This window comes from Volvox carteri (assembly GCF_000143455.1).
Source record: "Volvox carteri f. nagariensis unplaced genomic scaffold VOLCAscaffold_8, whole genome shotgun sequence".
NCBI lineage: Eukaryota > Viridiplantae > Chlorophyta > Chlorophyceae > Chlamydomonadales > Volvocaceae > Volvox > Volvox carteri.
In genome coordinates this window covers 1,093,941-1,113,629 of record NW_003307551.1, presented here as the reverse complement: position 1 = coordinate 1,113,629, position 19,689 = coordinate 1,093,941, and the positions used below count along the sequence as shown (strand labels likewise).

Below are 19,689 nucleotides of genomic sequence, written 5' to 3'. Positions count from 1 at the left end.
CATCTAGTCCCTCTTATTCCTTTTTTGTCCCCTGCACCCTGCCATTCTGGCCTGCGTGTGGAATTTCTCCTACCTGGCAGCTGGCCGCCCGCCACGGCTCCGCCGCCCACGCCTGGTGTCGTGCCACCCGGGCGCTACTGGCCTCCAGCGCCGCCCGACCCAGTGCTGTGGATGAGGCACTGGTGGGCATGGAGCAGTTCACCTGGGGCGACCGGGGAGTGGATGAGGCCAGGTGGGGGCTGGATGGGCGATGGGGCCCGATACACGGGCGGGGTGGTGGGGGGTTAGGGCTTAGTTGTGATCCGCTTGATCCAGGTGCGGCTGACATGCTGGAATGTGGTGGAAAATGGTAGCGCCTATATGCCTGTGTATCGGTCTGAAATGGGGAAGAACACACTTACTCGTAGCGTCGCTTAGCGCGCCAGGATAGCGTGCGTTTTTGCCGACATGTTGCTGCACTGTGCTGTATATGGCGATGTCCATGAGGCGCCGCTACCATTCCGTCCCCCGCCCTGGCCTTAGCTTCGGCTTTACCCCTGGCCGTCCCCGCCCCCAGCGGGCCCTTTGAAAGGACATTGGCACATGTTTCCTTGACTGTTGCAAGTGCTTCCCCTCAACACCCCTCCACCGGAGCGGTGTTCTTTTATCCTTACCACCCACCCCCATCCTGCTAACCGTCCCTGGCTCTCCCCCTCTTTCTTCTCAGGGAGGTAGAGTTGCAATGTCGTCGCGCCCAGGACTGGGTGGCCCAGGTGGCCTCATGCAGCCGGGGCCGTCCCATCCTGGAGCAGGTGGAGGAGCTGCTGGACTGGGAGCCCCCGCCAGTCGCCCTGCCCGCGCTGCCCCGATTGAGGGAGATGCGGGCGGTCGGCAAGGAGTGGAGGGAGCGCTGCGTGGCGGCGCTGGCGCCGCAGGGTGGAGCAGGAGGGGGAGCGGCAGCGGGCGGGAGTGGATCACGAGCGGCCTCGCCATCGGCTGCGGGCAGTGGTGGTGGGGTTGGGGGCGGCCGAGGTGATGGAGGGCAGGAGGAGCGTGAGGAGCATCGGTTGGTGACGTTGGCGGCGCTGGAGGAGCTGGCGGCCCAGGTGGGGCCAGGGCGGGCGGCTAAGCTGGAGGTTGTGTGTGAACAAACAAATGGATGTGTCTGCTTGGATGCAATGAGCATCACTACAGAAGAGTGTGCGAAGTTTTGGGGTCCTGCTTTTCGATATGCCAGCAAGCGGATGGAAGAGAGCGGGTGACGACGGCCTGAGGGCTATGTGCTGGGCAAGGGCTAAAGGGTTAGGACCGAAGTGGGGATAAGGGGGGAATGGGGGACCGCATGCCGCCATTTGGTTGAGTGGGTCCCTGTAGGACCTGCAGGTTCGTCCGTGTCGTGTGCAACGCAAACGTCAGAACAACCACATCCAGAGAGGAAGATAGATTGGGAAGGACGACGGACGCGTCAACGAGTGGAGTGCAGCAGCCCGCAACCAAATCTCCATCCTCACTCACTCCCCAGCACCTCTCCCTTCTCGTCGGCGTATGACGTCCCATGCCATTCCCTTTTTGCCCCTTCTCCTCAGCTCCACCCCTGCTTCCTGTTCCGCGCACTGTAGGGCTCCCGGCTGCCCGTTGAGGTTAGGGAGCTGCACGAGCTGCGGCACCGCATCGAAGCAGCCCATGACTTAGCGGCGGCGGCAGTCGAGCTGCTGGGGCCGGGTGGAGTGCCCATGGCAACAGCCACTACAGCCACCACAACCGCCACAACCACCACGAAGGGCACAAGACGCACCGGCGGTCCCGATGTCCCAAGGTCGGTGTCCCCCGAAGACCTCCCCACGCTGGCCCAGCTGCGGCAGCTGCAGCAACAGTACGGCGCCTTGCGGGTGGTGGTACCGGAGTTGGCAGGGCTGGCGGGCCTGTTAGAGCGGGCGGAGGCTGCGGCGGCTGTGGCCAAGGAGTGTGTGCTCACCCGGGCAACGTTGGAGCAGCTGGATGGCTTCATGGAGCTGGCGACTGGATTGCCGGTGGGTGTAAGACCTGTCCTGACTATTTTCATGGCCTAGCGCTCCCTATCTTGCTTCCCAGCTAGCTTGCTCTCCCCCCATTCCCACCGGGCGGCTTGGTTGCTTAGGCCTCTGCAATGACACTAATAGAGTATCGTGCAGCTCCTGGCCCGTCCACTGCTGGCCGTGCTGTGCACAAACCTCCATTCTTGCCTCTGAGGTTGGGCTTCAGCTCCCTCCACATCCTTCTGCAATTATGGCATTTGCCGGCCTTCATGCTCCTGGGGTGGCTTGCAGAATCCTGCTCTGCTACGTAACATTCCACAGCTAGGTGGTTCGTATTGCATCTTCATTTGCCTCACCTCCCTCCCAACCTCGCTCCGGCGTGCAGGTCTACCTTCCCGAGGTACGGCAGGTCCGTGACCTGCTGGACCGCGCCACGGAATGGCGGAGGCGGGTGGCGGAGGCCAGCTCGGCGCGCCAGCAGCCGCCGCTCAAGGAACTGAGGCTGCTGCTGCACGCGGGTGGGAAACCACCTGGCTTAACATTGCCCGAGGCCAAGCTTGAGGGGGGCCGGGATTGGTTCCAGGGGAGGTGTTGTGCTTCGGGTCATGCGGGAGGATGGTGGGAGGCATGGCTGCGAAGGTGCCGCCCATACCGCAGTCCGCCTGCCGGTGTGCACACTTCAATCTAGCTTTGCACAGATGTGTACATTACCGGTGCACGTAGTCCCAACCCAGCCAACTCAACTGTCCTCCTGACCCCACGAACACAAATGTGCATCCGCCACCCCGCCCTTGTGCCCCAGGCGAGCGCCTGGGTGTGCAGATGCCTGAGGCGGAGGCGCTGCGCCAGGCCATTCGCCGCCGCGAGTGGGAGGACGCAGCCCGGCGCCTGCTGTCCCCTCCTCCTGCCGCCGCTTCCAAGCCCAGCCTGAACGCCTTGGCAGAGGCGGTAGAGGACGCGGCACGGATGGGCGCACAGGGTTGCGAGCTGTACGAACAGCTGCGGTCCAAGCTGGAGGCCGCAACTGCTTGGGACCGCCGGGTGCAGCGGCTGCTGGCAATGGGGGCTTCACTGCCGGAGGAAAGGGAGGGGGAGGAGGAGAGGGAGCGCGAGCGGGAGGAGCAGCAGCAGCAGCAGGAAGGGGGAGAGAACACGGGGACGGTGGAGCATGGGGCCGAGGCGCAGGCTCATGGGCCTCCTACCGTACAGCCCGTGATTCGGCCCGGCTCGCGGCGGAGAAAGATGCGGAAGGGAGGAGGGGGCGATGGCATTGACAGCGCGTCCGGAGGCGCGGGAGGCGGCAACATCATGGCAGCTGGGAGCGATGGGGCTGGGGCCATGGGTGCTCCTGACGGTACCGGAGTTGCGGCTGCGGGGCCCGGCGGTGCCGGAGGCGCCTCCGGTGTCAATGCTGCGGACGCGATTTCTCCACCCCGGTCTGTGGAGGAGCTCGATGCCCTGGTTTCGGAGGGTTCACAGCTGGGTGTGCGGCTGGAGCGGTTGCCGGTTATGCAGAAGCTGCTGGATGGGGCCAAGAAATGGGTGGAAATGGCGGGTGAGCGGGACGGGGTGGAACGTTAGGGGTAAGCATGTTGGGGGGAACTTCTGAGGGACAGATAGGCCGCACGGGGCCACAGGTTCAGCAGCTCAGCAAGATTTCCCCCCTTGTGCTCTCAGCCATCTGCTCCATCCCTTCTGCTTTCCTCCCTCTCGTTTCACCCCATTTCGCGTCTCTCAGCGCGGATGGTGAAGAATGCCGAGGCTCCCACCGTAGCCCGGCTGGAGGCCGCAATGGCGGAAGCTGCAGCACTGGGCTTCGCAGCCGCCGCTCTGCCCAGCGCCCTGGTCATTAGGCTCCGGGTGCTACGGAATGGCGCGGCGCTGTGGCAGGACCGTGTGCATACGCTGCTGGGCCTGCCGCCTTCTAGGGTGGAGGCGATTATGGGTGGGGATGTTGCTGAGGCTGAGGCTGAGGAGCTTCTGGATGTGTTCCGTTCGGGCGTGGCTGGATTGGACGCGGTCGACGCAGGCCGACTTCAGGGCTGGCTGGAGGCCCTGAGGTGGAACAAAATGGTGCGAAGGAAGGGTTCAAGGGAAAGGGAGGGGAAATTATTTGCACTAGGCGAAGGAATTGAGCGGGAGAGGGGAGCGCGGGGTAGGGAGGTTATCTAAGGGAACATCTAAAGTGTCAAGCAACTGTCATAATGCCGTGGGAGCGGAGTTTTGGTCCTGAGGAGAGCGTGTTGGCAAGCGTAGAAACTGGACACCCTCTTACCTATCTGTACCTCTCTTCACCATGACTCACCACCTCTTTCACCCCATTCATCCTCCCTTTTTGCTAGGTGCGCACCACCTTTGCATCGGTGATCAAACGGAGCCAGGAAGGATCGCGGGCTGCCGCCGAAACCGATGTACCTGGAGGCGGTGCGGCGGCTAAGCCCAGGTCCCGGCGCTCCAGCCCCCCTCAGGTCCCCCTCAGCGTTGCTCGCGACGCCCTGGACCGAGCTGCGGCACTGGGCCTACCCGTGGACCCGAAGCTGCGTCAGGCGCTGTCGGATGCGGTGGTGGAGGCAACGGCCTTTGAGATGTGTGTACGGTCGAGGCTAGCGGCGGTGGAGGGGGCGGCGGCGGCAGGATCGGAGGTGGTGTCTCAGGAAGAGGCAGGTCCACTGCGGGAGGAGCAGGTGGTGGCTTGGCGGGAGGCGGCGGCTACACTGCCGCTTGCGCCGGATGTAGCTGGAAGCCTGGAGGTGCTCCTGAGCGAGCACCAGTCGCTTAAAAAGGTGCTTGAGGTGAGACGGGGTTGGGGCTTGGGACGGGAGGTATGCGCTGGCTGGGCGGATGGGCTAAGGGGGCGGACGGTGGTGTTTCCTTGTCGCGCTGCACTCTGTATCGTCTCTAGGGTTTATGGAAGCCGGTTGAGGGGCATCTAGAGACCTCCTATGGGGACTTGCCCACGTGAGCCAAATGAGAGTTAGGGAGGCTTCACACACATTGACCCCCTCAGTCCGCTCAGCCCCTCTTCCTTGCCCGTCCGTTGACCGCTGCCTTGGACGTTTAGGCCGCATTGTCCCGGCGGAGTGCCCGTCCTCCCGTGGTGCAGCTTGAGGCGGCTTATACTAGGAGCCTCGAGTCTCCACTGGAGCTAGACCCCGACATGGCGGCCGCGGTCGCCAAGGCGCTGGAGGAAGCGGAGGCGTTCCGAGAGCGATTGAGAAAGGCACTTCCTCGTAGGAACTCCAGCCTTAAGGTCCGGACTGGCGGTGGGATGGAGGTGGAGGCGGTGTGTGGGATACACGAGGGGTTGGGGGGACTGAGCATGAAATATTTACGTCACGTCTGGGACCTTGGAAGGGCTCCATTGGAGCGGTGTAAGGGGAGGTAGGTGTAGGCCTGGGTTTACGGGATGTGAGCCGTCCAGCTCCCCTAGCCTTGAGTCAGCCTGGTTGGGTTCGCAGTGTGCGTGCTGGAATGGGAATGGTAGCCTTTCTGTGTGTGGGGAGGGAAGAGAGGGGGGAAAACAGGCGGGAAGCGATCAAGGGAGCCAGGCACGGTGAGGAGGAATATCAGTACCGAGCAGGCGAGTAGGCTCGAAGGGAGAAGACATGGTGATTGCATGAAGCAGTCGTCGGGCACCCACGCAGCGAGAATGGGGAGCAAGCTGTGGCATATGTAGCCGAAGTGACCCAGGTTGTCCGAAGGTTGTCCCGAAGGTTGGGTTTTATGAAGTCTTGCAGTATTATTGCTAGCATGGTGCCAATATAAAAAATTAGTAAAGGTTACGTACGTCTTAAAAAAGCTATTTAGGAAAGTGAAGCTGGATATGCGCGGGTTTTGAAGTTGAAAGTTTGCTGGCATCATTCCCTTTAGGGACAAGGGTGTCCCTTGCATCGCTTTGTGCCCTTACTTTTCCCCCTCCTGGATCTCTGGTGGTGTCTTCCTCCGCCGCAGCTGGACAAGATCCTCAGTGTGCTTGCGAGCTCAGTGGCTCTGGCGCTAGATGGCCTCAACCGCCAGAGGGCACGGTTACAGGCCAGCGGGGTGGGCTTGTCGGCCTCGGCGGAGGCAGCAGCGGAGGGCGGGGCCGAGCCCGCCCGCAGCAGTGCTGGCAACGGGAACGGGAACGGGGAACAGGCCGATGGAGGTGACGGTGATGCTGGTGAAGAAGGCAACCGGCGGAAAAGGCACCAGCGCAGTGAAGGCAGAAAGGCCGGTGCTGCTGCTCATGTCGACGCTGACGCCGACTCCGATGATATCAAGCTCAGGAAGGTCAAGGGTGATGAGGAGGCGGACGGCCTAGCGAGTTATGGCCGTCAGCGTCCCCGTAGCGCCGTCCCCGACCCCAACCCCGTCAGCGAAGGATCCAAGAACCGCCGGCGGACCGCTGCAGCCGCCGACGCCGCCACTACCGCTGGCGGCAGCGGCCGTGGCGGCCCCGTCCTGGTGGGCTCCGATGCGCCTCGCGGTTCAGTCTTCTGGCTGGTGCAGCCGCAGCAGCTGTCGCCTGATACACAGCAGGGCGCCGTCCCGGGCCGCCGTCCCGGTGAGCCGGCACTGATGTGCCTGTGCCAGTCGACTGCGGGCACCGAGGACATGCAGCTGCAATGCGGGGAGTGCGGGGACGTGTACCATCACAGGTGCCTGGGTATGTCGGTGATGGCGACGAGGGCGGCCAGGGCGGCGAGGTGGAGCTGCCCCATCTGTACTGCGCTGGTGGGCAAAGACGACATGGACGTCATAGAGCCTCTATGCGGCAGGTGGGTTTGGTGGGTGATGGAAGGAGATTTGGAAAGGAGAAGCGACGAGTTGAGTGAGGTAATGGTGGCACTGTGCGGGCTTGTAGGTGGAGCGTGTGTAATTCAACTAAGATATGCAGGCGCGCCTCGAGAGGGCGTGTGTGTGGGGGTGTTCGGGGGTCGTGGAGACTTCAGCCTCAGGTCAAAGTACGTGCTCCCGGGTACGACCCCAAAGCAGCCGGCCCTGCTTGCTGTAATCCCTCGCACCCTTGCGTGACATCCTAGTTGCCCACGGGTGAGATGTAATGATGCGCTTTTGTTGCTGGCATAACATGCCGGGCTGCCACTGGACTTCCCCTTCTCCCGGCCCCAGTCATGCCGAGCCCCAGCCGCTTCGGTTACCGAGTCCCTGCCCCGGGTGAACCTCTCCGTTTGTCAGGTTCCGTAAGACCAAGCGGCCCCAGCTGGAGGAGGTCGAGGTGATGTTGTCGGCTGCCGGGGCTCTGTTGGTGGAGCTGCCCGAGGAGGAGATGCTGAGGAGGGCCAGGGACACGTACAAGTGCTGGGAGGTGCGAGATGGGGGTTGTGGGGGCCGCCGGGGACTTCCAGTAGGGCGGACTGCTGTCGGCCGTGCAAAAGGGGTGACCTCGCCTTCTACGATGTCGTGCGCGCGCTGAGGCAGTGAGGGGGAAAGCCGGAAAGGCGATAGCCGCAGCGATTATTGGGTGGACGGCCTAAGGGCTCCACAACCCGGACCCCAAAGAAATAGCGCTAAACGCGACCCTGAAGCCCCGACGCGCTTCCTGGATTCACTGCCTTCCTGGCAGGATCATGCCTGAAGTTCCGCACTTCCCCACGCCGTCCTCTCGATCGTCCGCTCTTGCGGCTCGTCTGTGGCACCTTGCCTTGAACCTCATCCCGCGCCCTGTCCCGCTATCCCCTCCCCTCCAGCCTCTTGCCCGGGAACTGCTGTCCCGTTATGAAGCCTTGCTGGAGCGACTGAAAGCCCGGGTCTCAACTGCCAGAACTGCAACCGCCAACGGTGGTAGCAATACCCACGCCAGCCAGCTTACCGCCACGACCACCCTCGATGAACCCCCCCTGGATGCCGCCCTGGCGGTCACCTCTCGGGCGGTGCGGGAGGTCATCAAGCAGGCTTGTGTTTGCGAGATGGATGCAGGGGAGGTAGCGGTGGAAGCGCTGCGGCTGCTCAAACTGGAGAGCTGGTGGAGCGCAGGGGGGGGTACAGTGCAGCGGCCGGGGAACAGGCGAGTGGAAAACGTGCTGGTGGAGCGTGGTCGGCGTTGGTTGGCAGACTGTGGGATAAGGAATTTCGATGAATGTCCACCACCTCGTATCCCCCTGCCTCGCGGTTCCCCTCCCCGATCCAGTCGGGCCATGCTCATCTCCCTCTCCCGCCTCCTGGACTGGACTGGACTGGACTGCCTGCACTGGAAATATGTTTCCATCACATTTGCCCATATGTCCATCTTTCGAATCATCTTTTGGGTTTCCTAAAAAAACCCACCTCCTCTTCTCTTCTCTTCTACCTTCTCTTCTCTTACCCCGCGCTCTACCTTGTCCGCTTTTTCCTCCAACGCAGCAAGGTCCCCCTTGATACGGTGGCGCGCCTCCTCCGGGATGCCGGCACATTCGGAGTGGCCCCCGACGAGCCTCTGCTGGGGCAGCTGGAGACCCAGATGGCGGCGGGAAGGCACTGGCTGGACAAGGCGAGGGTGCTGACAGATGCGCTGCACCAGGCGGCAGGGCGCCAGGCGAATGGGCCCGGAGCTGCGGAGCTGCGGGAACTGCTGCAAGACGCCCAGGAACATGTCAAGGCGGGACAGTCGCTGCCGATCAAGGCGCGTGGGGCGGAGTGGTAGCTGGTGTTTGAAATTTAGGTGTTGAGGAATAGGACTTTCAGAGGGGTTGGAGGGCTCCCTTGAGAGGGCCCCGAGGGGAAATAGCTGAGGGATGAAGCGGGAAGATGTTTCTACGCTGCCGTGTGCCTTACAGTAAGTGGAGGTATAAACGGAGGTTTGTTGGATTTCCATTCATTCTGTTTCAGCATGTTGCCGTACGCACATGCGTTGCATCCGTGCAGGTGGAAGGCGAGCTGGACAAGCTGGCAGAGATGTCGACGGTGTATTGCCTGTGTCAGCGGGTGTACGACGAGGACGAGCCCATGGTGGCGTGTGACCATTGCGACCAGTGGTACCACCACCGCTGTGTGGGACTGCCTCGGACTGTGGAGGAGGGCCTCGGGGAACCCGGGGCGCGCCGCCGGCCATTGGGTGCAAGTAGCGAGTATAGGTGCGTGTCTTGTGGATACAACCGACGCATGACTAGGAAGCGAGGAGGCGAGATGCGATATCGGCGGAATGATGAAGCCGGAACCGACAAGAGAGTAGCTGTGATGGCAGCTGGGGGAAGGAGGGGGGAAGGCTGCAGGGTGGCGACTATTGCATGTGCATCTGTAGGGTTTATCTGTAGGCAGGAGTGGAGAGAAGTAATGCGGAAACGTGACGCGTGCCGGTTGGTACGAGCAGCAGCCGTTTCCCGCCGACATGGCCACAGACCGGCCTGCTGGACGAGAGTTATGGGGAAATAGTGTGTTCCCGCGCTGTCGCGCCCGCCAGCGCCACAGTCCAGTCATGAGAGGCTATGAGGTTGTTGGTTATCAGGCAGCCGGCACTACCAACTTGTCCCCACTTACATAGTCCCAACTCTTTAGCTTATTGTCGGTCCTGGCCATGTTCCGACCCCCAGGTGTCCCTGTTGTTGTATCAAAGAGTGCAAGCCGTACCTGTACGAGAGCAGCATGCCATTCCAAATGCGGGATGTGATGGTGTGGATGCGGGCCAACAAGACAGCCATCGACGATATGGTGGAGAATCCACTGCTAACGTCGGGGGCAGCAGCAGCGCCGGCGACTGAGGCGTCTCCATCCCCGCCACCGGCTGAGGAGCCGCCGCCTCCGCCACCGCCGCGAGCACGCACATCTAGCCGTGCTCAGTCGTCCTCGGGTCGTGAACCGCGTTCGTTCGCCACCATGGCCAAGCAGCGCGACCACATGCTGCACCGCCAGCAGCAGGCTGCTGCCGCCAGTGCGGCGGCAGCGGCGTCGGCTGCCGCTGCGCAGGCGCAGGCGCAGGCGCAGCTGCATGCAGTTGCCGCCGCGGCGAGTGGCTTGAGCGGTCTAGGCGGCCTTGGGTCCCTCCTTCCGGGGGCACCTAGTAGCACTTCTTTCGGTGGCCGCGGGGGCCGCCCTGGTTTACTATCGGGTGGTATGGGGGTTGCTGGCCCCACGGCCGGCGCGTCGCCCTGGGGCCCTGGAATGTTCCTTGCTGGCGGCGGCGGGGGCGGTGCGTCTGCTGCTGTCGTGGCCCCTACCGGTGTGTCTGCCGGCCCTGACGTGGACCCGTTGATGCTTGAGCGCTGGGCTCGGCTGGAGGAGATGGAGCGGCAGGCTCGTGAGGAGAAGTCGCGGCTCATGTCCAACAACTGGCACCGCACCGTCAGCCTGGCTGCAGCGGCGGCGGCAGCAGGAACCGACCTGCTGCCGGGCATGTTTGGCGGGGCTGGCGACAGCGCCGTCGGTGGCCCCAGTAACGGGCTATGGGGAGGAATGAGTGCGCATCAGCATCAGCAGCTGGCGGCGATGATGTTGTCAATGCAGATGGGCATTGGAGCAGGAGGCGGTGCAGGGGGATACGGCGCCGCTGCACAGGCAGCATTGCTGGCGACGAGGCTGCAGCACCCGAATCCCACGGCTGCGCAATTGCAGATGCTCGGGGCCCTTGGGCCGCAGCAGATGTCGTGGCAGTTAGCTGGCGAATTGGCAGCCTTAGAAAGAGCTGAGCTGCTACAGCGGCAGCTCTGGCAGCACGTAGACGGGGAACAGCAGAGATGGCGGGGTCAGGATCAGGGGCAGCAAGAGTACGACGAGGGCCAGGAACAGGAGCAAGAGGGGGCGGGCAAGGAACAGGAACAGCGGCACAAGCAGAAGCAAAAGATGCGTTCTCGCCGTCGGCCGCCGACCGAGGCCGCCGATACTTATGAGGCGTACGGGTCGAATGAGTAATGTTCTTTGTTTGCAATTATTGAATGGTGGCCGGTACTGCCCGCGCCGCGGTACTGGTCATGGTGCGCTGTGGCGTTTTGTGACTGGTGTCCTGTTGAGTATGCATGGCGTGTTTTGTCAAAACCAGTGCTTGAGCGATTGCTTGTGTTTTGGTTGCGAGTTGGCTCATGTTTGTCCGGTGTTGATGTACGGATTGTGCATTGGCACGAGTTCTGCCCGACGTAAATGACTGACAAATTTGTTGAGGGATCGTTGCGCGGTGTTCCCTCAAACAAGAACGACTGAGGACTCGTCGCGTCTGTTGTGCGCACTTGCAATTCGTAAGCATGGCGAGAAGGACGATTATAACGCAATGATGACGCTGCCGACCTCGACAGCTTGTGGGCGTAGGAATGGGCAGTCCTTGCGCGCTGACTGGAAGTGCATTCCAGGATGACATTACTTGTCACTGCACGCTGATGGTTTGAGAGCGCGTTGGGTAGCATCCGAACAGCATGCCACTCCCCACGTTGAGCATGTTCATTCATACGTTGTACTAAATGCACAGCAGTCTGCATCTCAGCTGCCATCCCAGGTCGTCACCAGCCCGCGGATTATGGTGACGGCAGGGACCAGTAATGCATCGTGTTTAGTGAGATTGCGGTTCCTTCAAGCGCTTCTCGAGCGCTCACGCGTCAAGCAGATGTATTTGCGTGCTGACACGGGGTTGGTTGGTCAGCCGCGTATGTCGTAAACTTGTCCTTTTTTCACGTACAATACTGGGCGGCAGGGATCATGGAACGCTTTCTGGCGTCATACAGGAATTAGGCTCGGACGTGCCGGTGGTGGGAGTTTTTACTGCACAACCTTAAGTAAGAACGTGCCGTCGAGATGTCCGTATTAATGTGAAAAAATTTCCACGCATTCCCACACGACCCCCGTACATTAGGCTGCTACTCGACACACATGAAGTAGCCCAACTTCTGTCATGTCATAGATCCTCTGGGCCAAACCCACACACATCCATGCATAACAACATATCCGCAACCATCGCGACTCGCATTCCTGCTTTTTCAGCCATGCTTTGACATGTTCATAAGACGACCCATGACCACTCCGCTACTCGTAACCTTTCTCATACCTAAACCCCCTAGCCCCTCTGGCACTGCACCTCAAACCAAGTGAAGCCCTCAAGTACTAAGGCTGGAACGCGAAACAGGAGATCCAATAAAGCGCACCCGGTGCCGTGCTTTACTTATGGCAATGTGACGCCCGATCCGGTTGAGCGGCAAGTACCGCCTGCATGCCCTTCGCAGCGACCCAGTTTCACAGCCCGCAGACACAACGCAATTCACGCCCAGGCACGCAGGTGGCGGCTGATGTGCCTCTGCGGCGTGGGGACAGGGTCAGCAACGGCGGTGGGCTGCCCATCGCCGCCGCGGCGAAGGCAGCGACGCGTGGCTCAGACCTCCCACTTGCGGACCTCCATGCCGTCCGGTGGCGTGCACTCAATCTTCTTATTCCCCACCTCGGCCCAGTTCGTGGACAGCACTGTGCCGTTGGACTCTACAAAAGACTTCATCATGGCGCGCCGTGTGTCTTCGTCACCCTGCGCGAAGATCTTTTTGAAGAAATTGTTGAGCGGATCGCCCATATCAAGCTCGCCCTTGGCCTCCAGTTCCTGCGGCCAATGGGGATCTCCTTGAAAAGGCAGACAAAGACATCTTTTGGGTGAAGGGAGAGCATCCAATCCATTGTCGAAGTGCACAGTGCCCACACTAAGTGCATATTTTCCTGCCTCTTGCAAAGCATCGTGGTACTCCCGTGCACTCACGTTGAGCTCCGACTCAACCTTGCTCCAGTCCTTCTGTTTGGAGGAAGGGTACTGCCGCGGCGCCTCGGTGCCGGGTGTACTGTAGTTAGGCGCTGCGACCTTGTTGCTCTGCTCCAGTGAACCCTGCAGGACAAAAGGACACATGGTTCACCAGCCATGGTTGGGTGAGGAGGAGCTGGCTAGGCACGCAGGGGTGCAAGCGGGGCACGAAATGTATTGTGCCGGGACCTGTATCCACCAGCTACGCCGCAACCTCAGCAGCGGCCCAAACTCGCTCGATCCTCCAACACTACCACAAACTCTCATCGCCAGGAAATCCTGAACCTACAATGAGCTGTTGCGAGCTGCTAGGCCCTCCGTAAATGTCCCGCCCGAGCTCGTCCTTCCCATCATTGGCACGTTCCATCCTGCCACCCCCCTCAGACTGCCCTAACACCTTTCCCAGACTCCCGCCGTGCAGCCAACGAGGCTAAAGGATGTTAGGCTCGCCCGCGACATCGCACCCACCCACTGAAGCTGGTCCGCCTTGACCATTGTGATCTCCACTTTCGTAGAAAGCACCTCGTACTTGCATTGCGCCGGAATGACCTGGGGCACAGGGTGAAAGCGAAGAGTTTGCCTTGAGATTCGGTCTCTTATGTTCTTATAGCTTTCCCCACAATCCTCCCATGTGCCAATGCGCCCCTTGCCTAATGCATCGGCAACGCTCCTGTTGTCATCCCTTCCACGGGTTTCGAGATGTCAGCGCTTGGGGTCGGCGGCATCTCTTGAGTTGGGTGACACGCACCTGGTGCGTGAGTAATGACTCGCCGGCTTGTGGACCCCAACGGAGCGCGGAGATCGAAGAAAGGTGTTCGCGGCAGTTGCACGCCATCGTGCATGTGACGGCATGACATGAACGTAATGACAGCGACTGACGTCCACAAAGGCTCTCCCTACCTATCAGAGTCCCAACAGCCGGTGCGCGACACCCGCTGTTCCGTCAAAACCCATGCTCCCATTCCCACACATACCTTGCCATACAAATCAACATCAAGCTTGTACTCTTCGTTCCCGTCCAAGTCTGTAATGACCACCTTCAGGTGACATTCTCCAAACTCCACCGCCACCTGCTCCTTGCGCAGCTTCTTGGCGTACACATCCACTGTCACCTTGTTGGCCAACTGATAGTGCTGGTGGCGGTATTTACCGCCGAACTCCAGGGGGGCGGAGGGAGCCAGCGGGGCGGCGGAGGAACCGCTGGAGGCAGGGCCCAAGGCTGTTACGGAGCCGGGCATGGCACTTCCGTTGCTAGCGGGTGGGTGGACGGGCTGCAGCATTTGGGGATCCTCGGCTAAGGCTGCAGGTGGCGCCGCTAGCGGCTGGGTTGGCGGCCGCGGTGCTGAGGCGCTGGGCCCGGGCGCGGAGACTGCAGCTGCAGGAGCACCTAGAACGCTGCCACCCTGTTCCATTACTGTTTTTGCTGCAGTGGGCCCGGCCTTGTTAGAGGATTCCTCGTCTGCCGGGAAGATCACAAGAGGAGTTACCTGGTGTTCTTAAGAGATTTTTGAGAGGTCATGCTGCCCGTCTGTTTATGTTGGCAGGCGTGAATTGCCTAAATCAGTGGCCCCCACTCCATACCCGTCGTCTCCCTGCGCTGAGCCCCTTCTCCCCATACCTATATCCTTCCCCCAACGGTCCTTGTCGCCGTCCACTGGTTCCTAAAGGCCACGCTTAGCAACCATACCCACCCTCCAGTTCAGCATCGCACTTGCGTATCCAAGTTTTGAAAGTGTTGTCGGGCGCAAGCTGACACCCTGCCTCAAAAGCCTCCTTAGCTGCCTCATACTCCTCCATACTGAAGAGCGCGACTCTGGACATGGAAATTTGGATTTACCTTGGCAGTTAAGCGTGCACAAGGCCCATCCCCCTTCACGTACCCTTTACGAAGGTATGCCTTCGCTAGGCCTGGCGATAGTTCCAGAGCCTTTGTCGCATCCGCGTTAGCATCAGGAAACTGCTCAAGCTTAATGTAAGCGTTGGCTCGAGCTTCATAGATTCGCGCATTTGTAGGATCCTCACGAAGAGCCTGCCCCAGCAAATAGCTAGAATTATTACACAGGTCCCAAGGAGACTTTGCACTAAACTCATAGCATACCTCGCTGTAGGCTTCCACTGCCCCAGCATAATCCTCCTCAACAAAGAGGCGGTCGCCTCGCGCGACTAGATCGCTGCTCATTTCAAGCTTGTGACACTGTAACGAAGTCAACAAATGAAGCAGCCGAAGACGGACGGATTAGAACTTTCACGCGTGACTCGGAACCACAGAAGCTTCGGAAGTCGACACGCCGTACCAGCATTACATGCACAGCAAAACCGAATACTCAAGACAAATGACACGACCACGCACACTTGCCATCATTTCAGGCAGTCATTGTTAACAATATTTCTAAAACCTTGCTCAGTATGTGATGCTCTTCACTCTATCCACATAAACCAAGCAGCAAATTCTTCGATTTCGCTAACGAACAGCATGAGCACCCGGTAAGTCAACTGCTCCCATTGCCGTCAGCTTGTCGTAGATGGGGGCTTCTTGGTGGTGCTGGTACCACCCGGGCGGCGCAGCCCGGGAACTCGGTATGGCAAGGCTCCGGCCGACAGCGGCGTAGATGCTTTAATACCGGAAGCACCACCTGCTAGCAAAGGATCAATGGTGCCAATACGATAACACAATTCACATCATAATGCGTTTTTTCGACTGCACATTATGAAGCACCCAGCGGCGGGGCTTTCCAACGATAGCGAATGACCTGCGGAGCCCACATTCAGGCCCCACACAGCGCACGCTCTACCCAGAAGGTATGCATCTTGCGCCGCGCAGTAATCTATAGTAGCACAGCACCTGACAATTTCAAGGACAGCACTGCGTCGATCCTGCTCGACTGCATAGTGCTTAGACCTACGTGGGTGCATGTGGCCCACCTGATGCGCCAATCGGGGGCTTGAATGGCGCGGACGCCAGCGCGCTGCCAGGGGTTGCACGGTTGATGAGAGTCAGCGGCTTTGGTGCCTGCTTTCCCCCTGTGGGCGAGGCCTGCGTACAGACGCAGTGCCAGTCAACCTTAATCACCATGTGTGTAATCCAGATAAGAGCAAATATTGCGTGCGAGTTGAACAAAGGCAAGGATCTGCCAAATGGACGGCGGCAATTTCTTGGCCCTCCGTTCCGTCGCCATTGTCCCCAGTCCAACGTAGCGCACACATCAGCATGAATCACTCCTGCCTACCTGGACCGAACCTCTGGCGCAAGGTGGCTTTCCAAGTGGCGGTGGTTTTGTGGAAGCAGCCTGTGGCGCTGCTGTTACGCCTTTCGCCCTGGGTTCCATGACCTTTGGCTGCATAGGCTTAAAAACAGCTGTCTTTGCTTCCATGGCCATTTCAAGACCCGGTTCTCCACATGGATACTGACCGTTTAGGCAGGCATCTCCATCAGTTTGCCGGGTTGCAGGGCTACCGGCCTCCACAACCATAGGGCCGCCCCCAGTGTCGTGATCTGAAATAATACCCGCCACGTTCACAAGGTTGCTGCGATTACGAAGGTCGCGCGGTGCATCCTCCTGCTGCGCAGGCCTGCAGGCCGCCCCTTCCCCTGTGGTGTAAAGCGCAGGGCTTGGCGCAGTGGCAGGCTTTCCGACAGGTGTGTGGACGATAGGTGCTGCTGGCGTGGGTGCAGGCGCTGTATCCGCCTTTCGCCCCCGAGCATTGGATCCAGCACTTGTCTTGGTCGAGCTGGGCGCCTTGCTACCACGGGCAGTTGCAGATCGACTTGCCTTGGTCCCGGTCCCTGCTTTCTTGCCTGCTGCTGGTCCTTTGGCAGCTGGCCTCTTGCCCTTTGGTGCCTACACTGGGAAATCAAAGAGGAGAGGGACGCGTGTGGCTATGTGTCTTCTCTGGGGCTGGTTAACACACTACGCGTTCTTGCCTCGCATTTCCGTTTCTTTCGGGGGCCGTCATCGTCGCTCTCCTCCCCGGTAAAGTCGCTGTCGTCCTCCGAGTCTGTCAAGTCTGAGTCGCTCGAGTCGGGCTCATAGGCATCTGCCACTTGCTGACAATTGTCGCCTGAGCCCTGCGAGCTTTCGTCGTCGGTCGCCTGCTGCAGCGCGGGTGAGAGATACCTAGGTCGCTGTCGGGTCACAAACCGAGCCCGCTGAGAAAGCACACCTCTATAGAATACATCCTTCGAGTTGTCACAGCACGCCTTTTCCTTGGTTCATCGACTGGCTGCGCTGCCGAAGTGTTCGAGGGTCCAGGCGCAACGGCAGGTTGCTCGTTGACAATGGCATCCGCGCGTAAGCCACCAGCGGGCTGCTGCTCAATAGTCGGCTGCTGCTCATGATTTTGTTGCTGCAAGGAGAGTTTAATGGCCAAGTCAATCTGCTCCTTCTCGCTCAATCTCTACAGCGAGCAAGTTCGTCCATTACATAAGTAAATGGAGGCAGGGTTGAAGCAGCACTTCTTCTTCAGGCCTATAGTATACTTGCCGTTGTTCCTCGTGTTCCTTTTCCGCTGAGACGCAGTTTGGAGCCCATGTGCTTTGAGGTAAGGGATAATCACGTCCGGGAGGGAATTGTTATAACAGAGCTGTCACCAGTTAACAGTATGATATAACTGTATGCTGTATAGTAGATGTCATAGGGAGATAGGCTGCAATTCTCTGACATTGTATTGTAACCGTGCTGTGCGTGCCTTGAAAGGTCTGAATCCATTGTGGTACAGAGCCCCTGGCGAACTAATCCTACTGCCTGAGAATCTGAGGCGCCAATTGCTGTAACAGAATTTATTCCCAGTCAGCTCTGTTTGCGTTGTTGTACTGTGTTTGGTGCGTGCTTGCCGCGTCCAATGTATGGCCCATATCTCCCCATATCCCAAGGCCACCATCTCTGTACGTTGCACCTGTCTTGCACTTCCAATAACCTGTGGACGTGGCTGCAAACACAGTTCTAGCTGCAAACACAGTTCATAAATAATAGACATAAAAGCCGTGGCTGTTCGACGGCGTGGCTAGAACTGGCTACGGCCATAGGCATACCGCTGGTGGGCACGAGATAATTGCGCACTCATGCGCCGACACCATATAATTGTGCAACTCATAAGCCGACCAGCAGCATATCGTTATCAGGGTGAAGGACGCTTGCCAATCACCGGTGGCCCAATGGCACAGCGCCTATTGCGGTTGGTGGGTGCTGTTGCACCAATCCAAAACTGCCGGGTGCGGCGTTGCATTCTCCCCGCGCCCACCGTCCACTCCCTCATAGCCCCACATAGTCCCTCACAGCCCCTCGTAGCTGGCTGGCGGCTTTCTTCTCGTTGCATTATTCCGCACACAGGTACGCGCGCCATGGCTGCAGTGTGGAGGCTGTTCGGGAGGCGGCTCACAGGTTGATGGATGTGGCGGGCTGCAACCGGCAGGTGCACAGGCTGCCGTACAACATTTAGCGAACGAGAGGCCGGAACGAAGGATGGACGGTGAATTCCAATGCGTGCGTGGATGCCTGTGACCACGGCCCTTATGTTCTTGTTGGGTGTCTACGATTCAGGGCGGCGGCGGATATGTGTGCGTTAAGAGCGTCTTAGTCTTAGGCCATGTTCACTTCAAGTTACGTTTATGCATGTGTCACGTAGGATTGCATGTTTACTCTAGTCGCGTAGTGCGGTGGCACTACTGATATGCACGCGCTTTTCCCGCCCATGTCGCACGTGCAACAGTCTGGACGCTTTCCTAACTGTCAAGACTTGCTGAGAAGTTTCCGGTCGAGAAACGCGAATCAGATGACCAGCAAAAGCCGCACACGCGGAGACTGTTTCGCATCTACCATATAGCTCGTTATATCCGTTTTCCTACCTGGTTTTTTCCAGCCGCTACCTCCCCGCAAGTGCTTTGTGGACGAAGAACCAATACAGAACGAACAGCTAAAACTACATCGCTTGGCGTGATAAATTTACAAACCCAATTCAATGGGCGATATCTTTATATTATACAAGCTTCACGAGCTTGTGCGGCCCAAACGAGGCCGTGGCAAGAGGCTCGATAGCCGACGAGCTGAAAATTGAAATGAACAAAAACAAGACACCTGCAAGGTAAAACGAGAAATAAGTATCAAAAAATAAAATCTTAATCATGCGTCTTAGAATGCCGTCCAGTGCGTGGGCTAGCCAGCGTTGGTTCTCAATGCCCACAATCGCCTATATACAGCCAACTGGATCAGCTCCCCTCTTCCAAAGGTGGCCTGCAGGATATCCGCATACACAGGGCATTCTAGCAGTACACGACGTTCGTCCTACAGTGCCCGGCGGTCACCGCAAACCCGACGCGACCTAGCTTCTTGACCATGCAGTCGATTCACTGCCAACGGCCACACACACATCAGGATCAGTATGGGTAGAGCTTGTTCATCGTACAAAACCATCTGAAGTGTCACACCGTCGCTTAAGTCTCACAAATTAACAGGCGTATATGGAAGTAAATTACGTATACGTTCTTTCCTCAACCTATTACTGTAAAACGCTGTACGGTCCTCTTTTCCCGCTCCGGAAGGTAGACCTGACTAATACAAACGTGAAGCGAACAATTTCAAGTGATTTTAAAGCTTTGCAAATGGTTAATAATATTTAAAGCCACCTTCATAGGCGCTCCTGGCAAGACTAATGCTCTCGCGAACCCGTACCGCGAACACACATCGTAGATAAAAAGTGAGATGGCGAGTGACGGCATAACCCAGAATAATAAGTACTGAGTAAATAACATTGCGTCGTAAAGTGGTTCCTGAGGTTAAGAAGCCAACTCGAACCCGTCAGGCAGGTCCTTTCCGTAAGGTAGCTGTAAAGTGTTTGTATACCAAGATTCACGTATAAATTCTGGAGTGAAATGCCTTGAGCGGGCTATATAGTATATGTCGACAGTTGAAAAGCTGAGCGTTTATCGCATGCGTGTGCCGCCGCATCCGGCCAAAATCCTACACAATTTGCACCTTAGCTTCGGAACAACTCGCCACGAGCTCATCGAGTGCAGTCCTAGTTAGCACG

At 58.9% G+C, this 19,689-nt stretch overlaps 1 protein-coding gene across 1 annotated transcript; it reads right to left on the bottom strand.

Moving 5' to 3' along the window:
- Positions 1-12,255: 12,255 nt before the first annotated feature.
- Positions 12,256-14,845, bottom strand: VOLCADRAFT_57643 (uncharacterized protein; the record flags this gene model as incomplete). Its single annotated transcript, XM_002947845.1, has 7 exons — positions 12,256-12,474; positions 12,628-12,750; positions 13,135-13,215; positions 13,641-13,960; positions 14,358-14,479; positions 14,547-14,695; positions 14,765-14,845. The coding sequence occupies 7 exons, from the start codon at positions 14,843-14,845 to the stop codon at positions 12,256-12,258; spliced, it is 1,095 nt and encodes a 364-aa protein (XP_002947891.1).
- Positions 14,846-19,689: the final 4,844 nt, after the last annotated feature.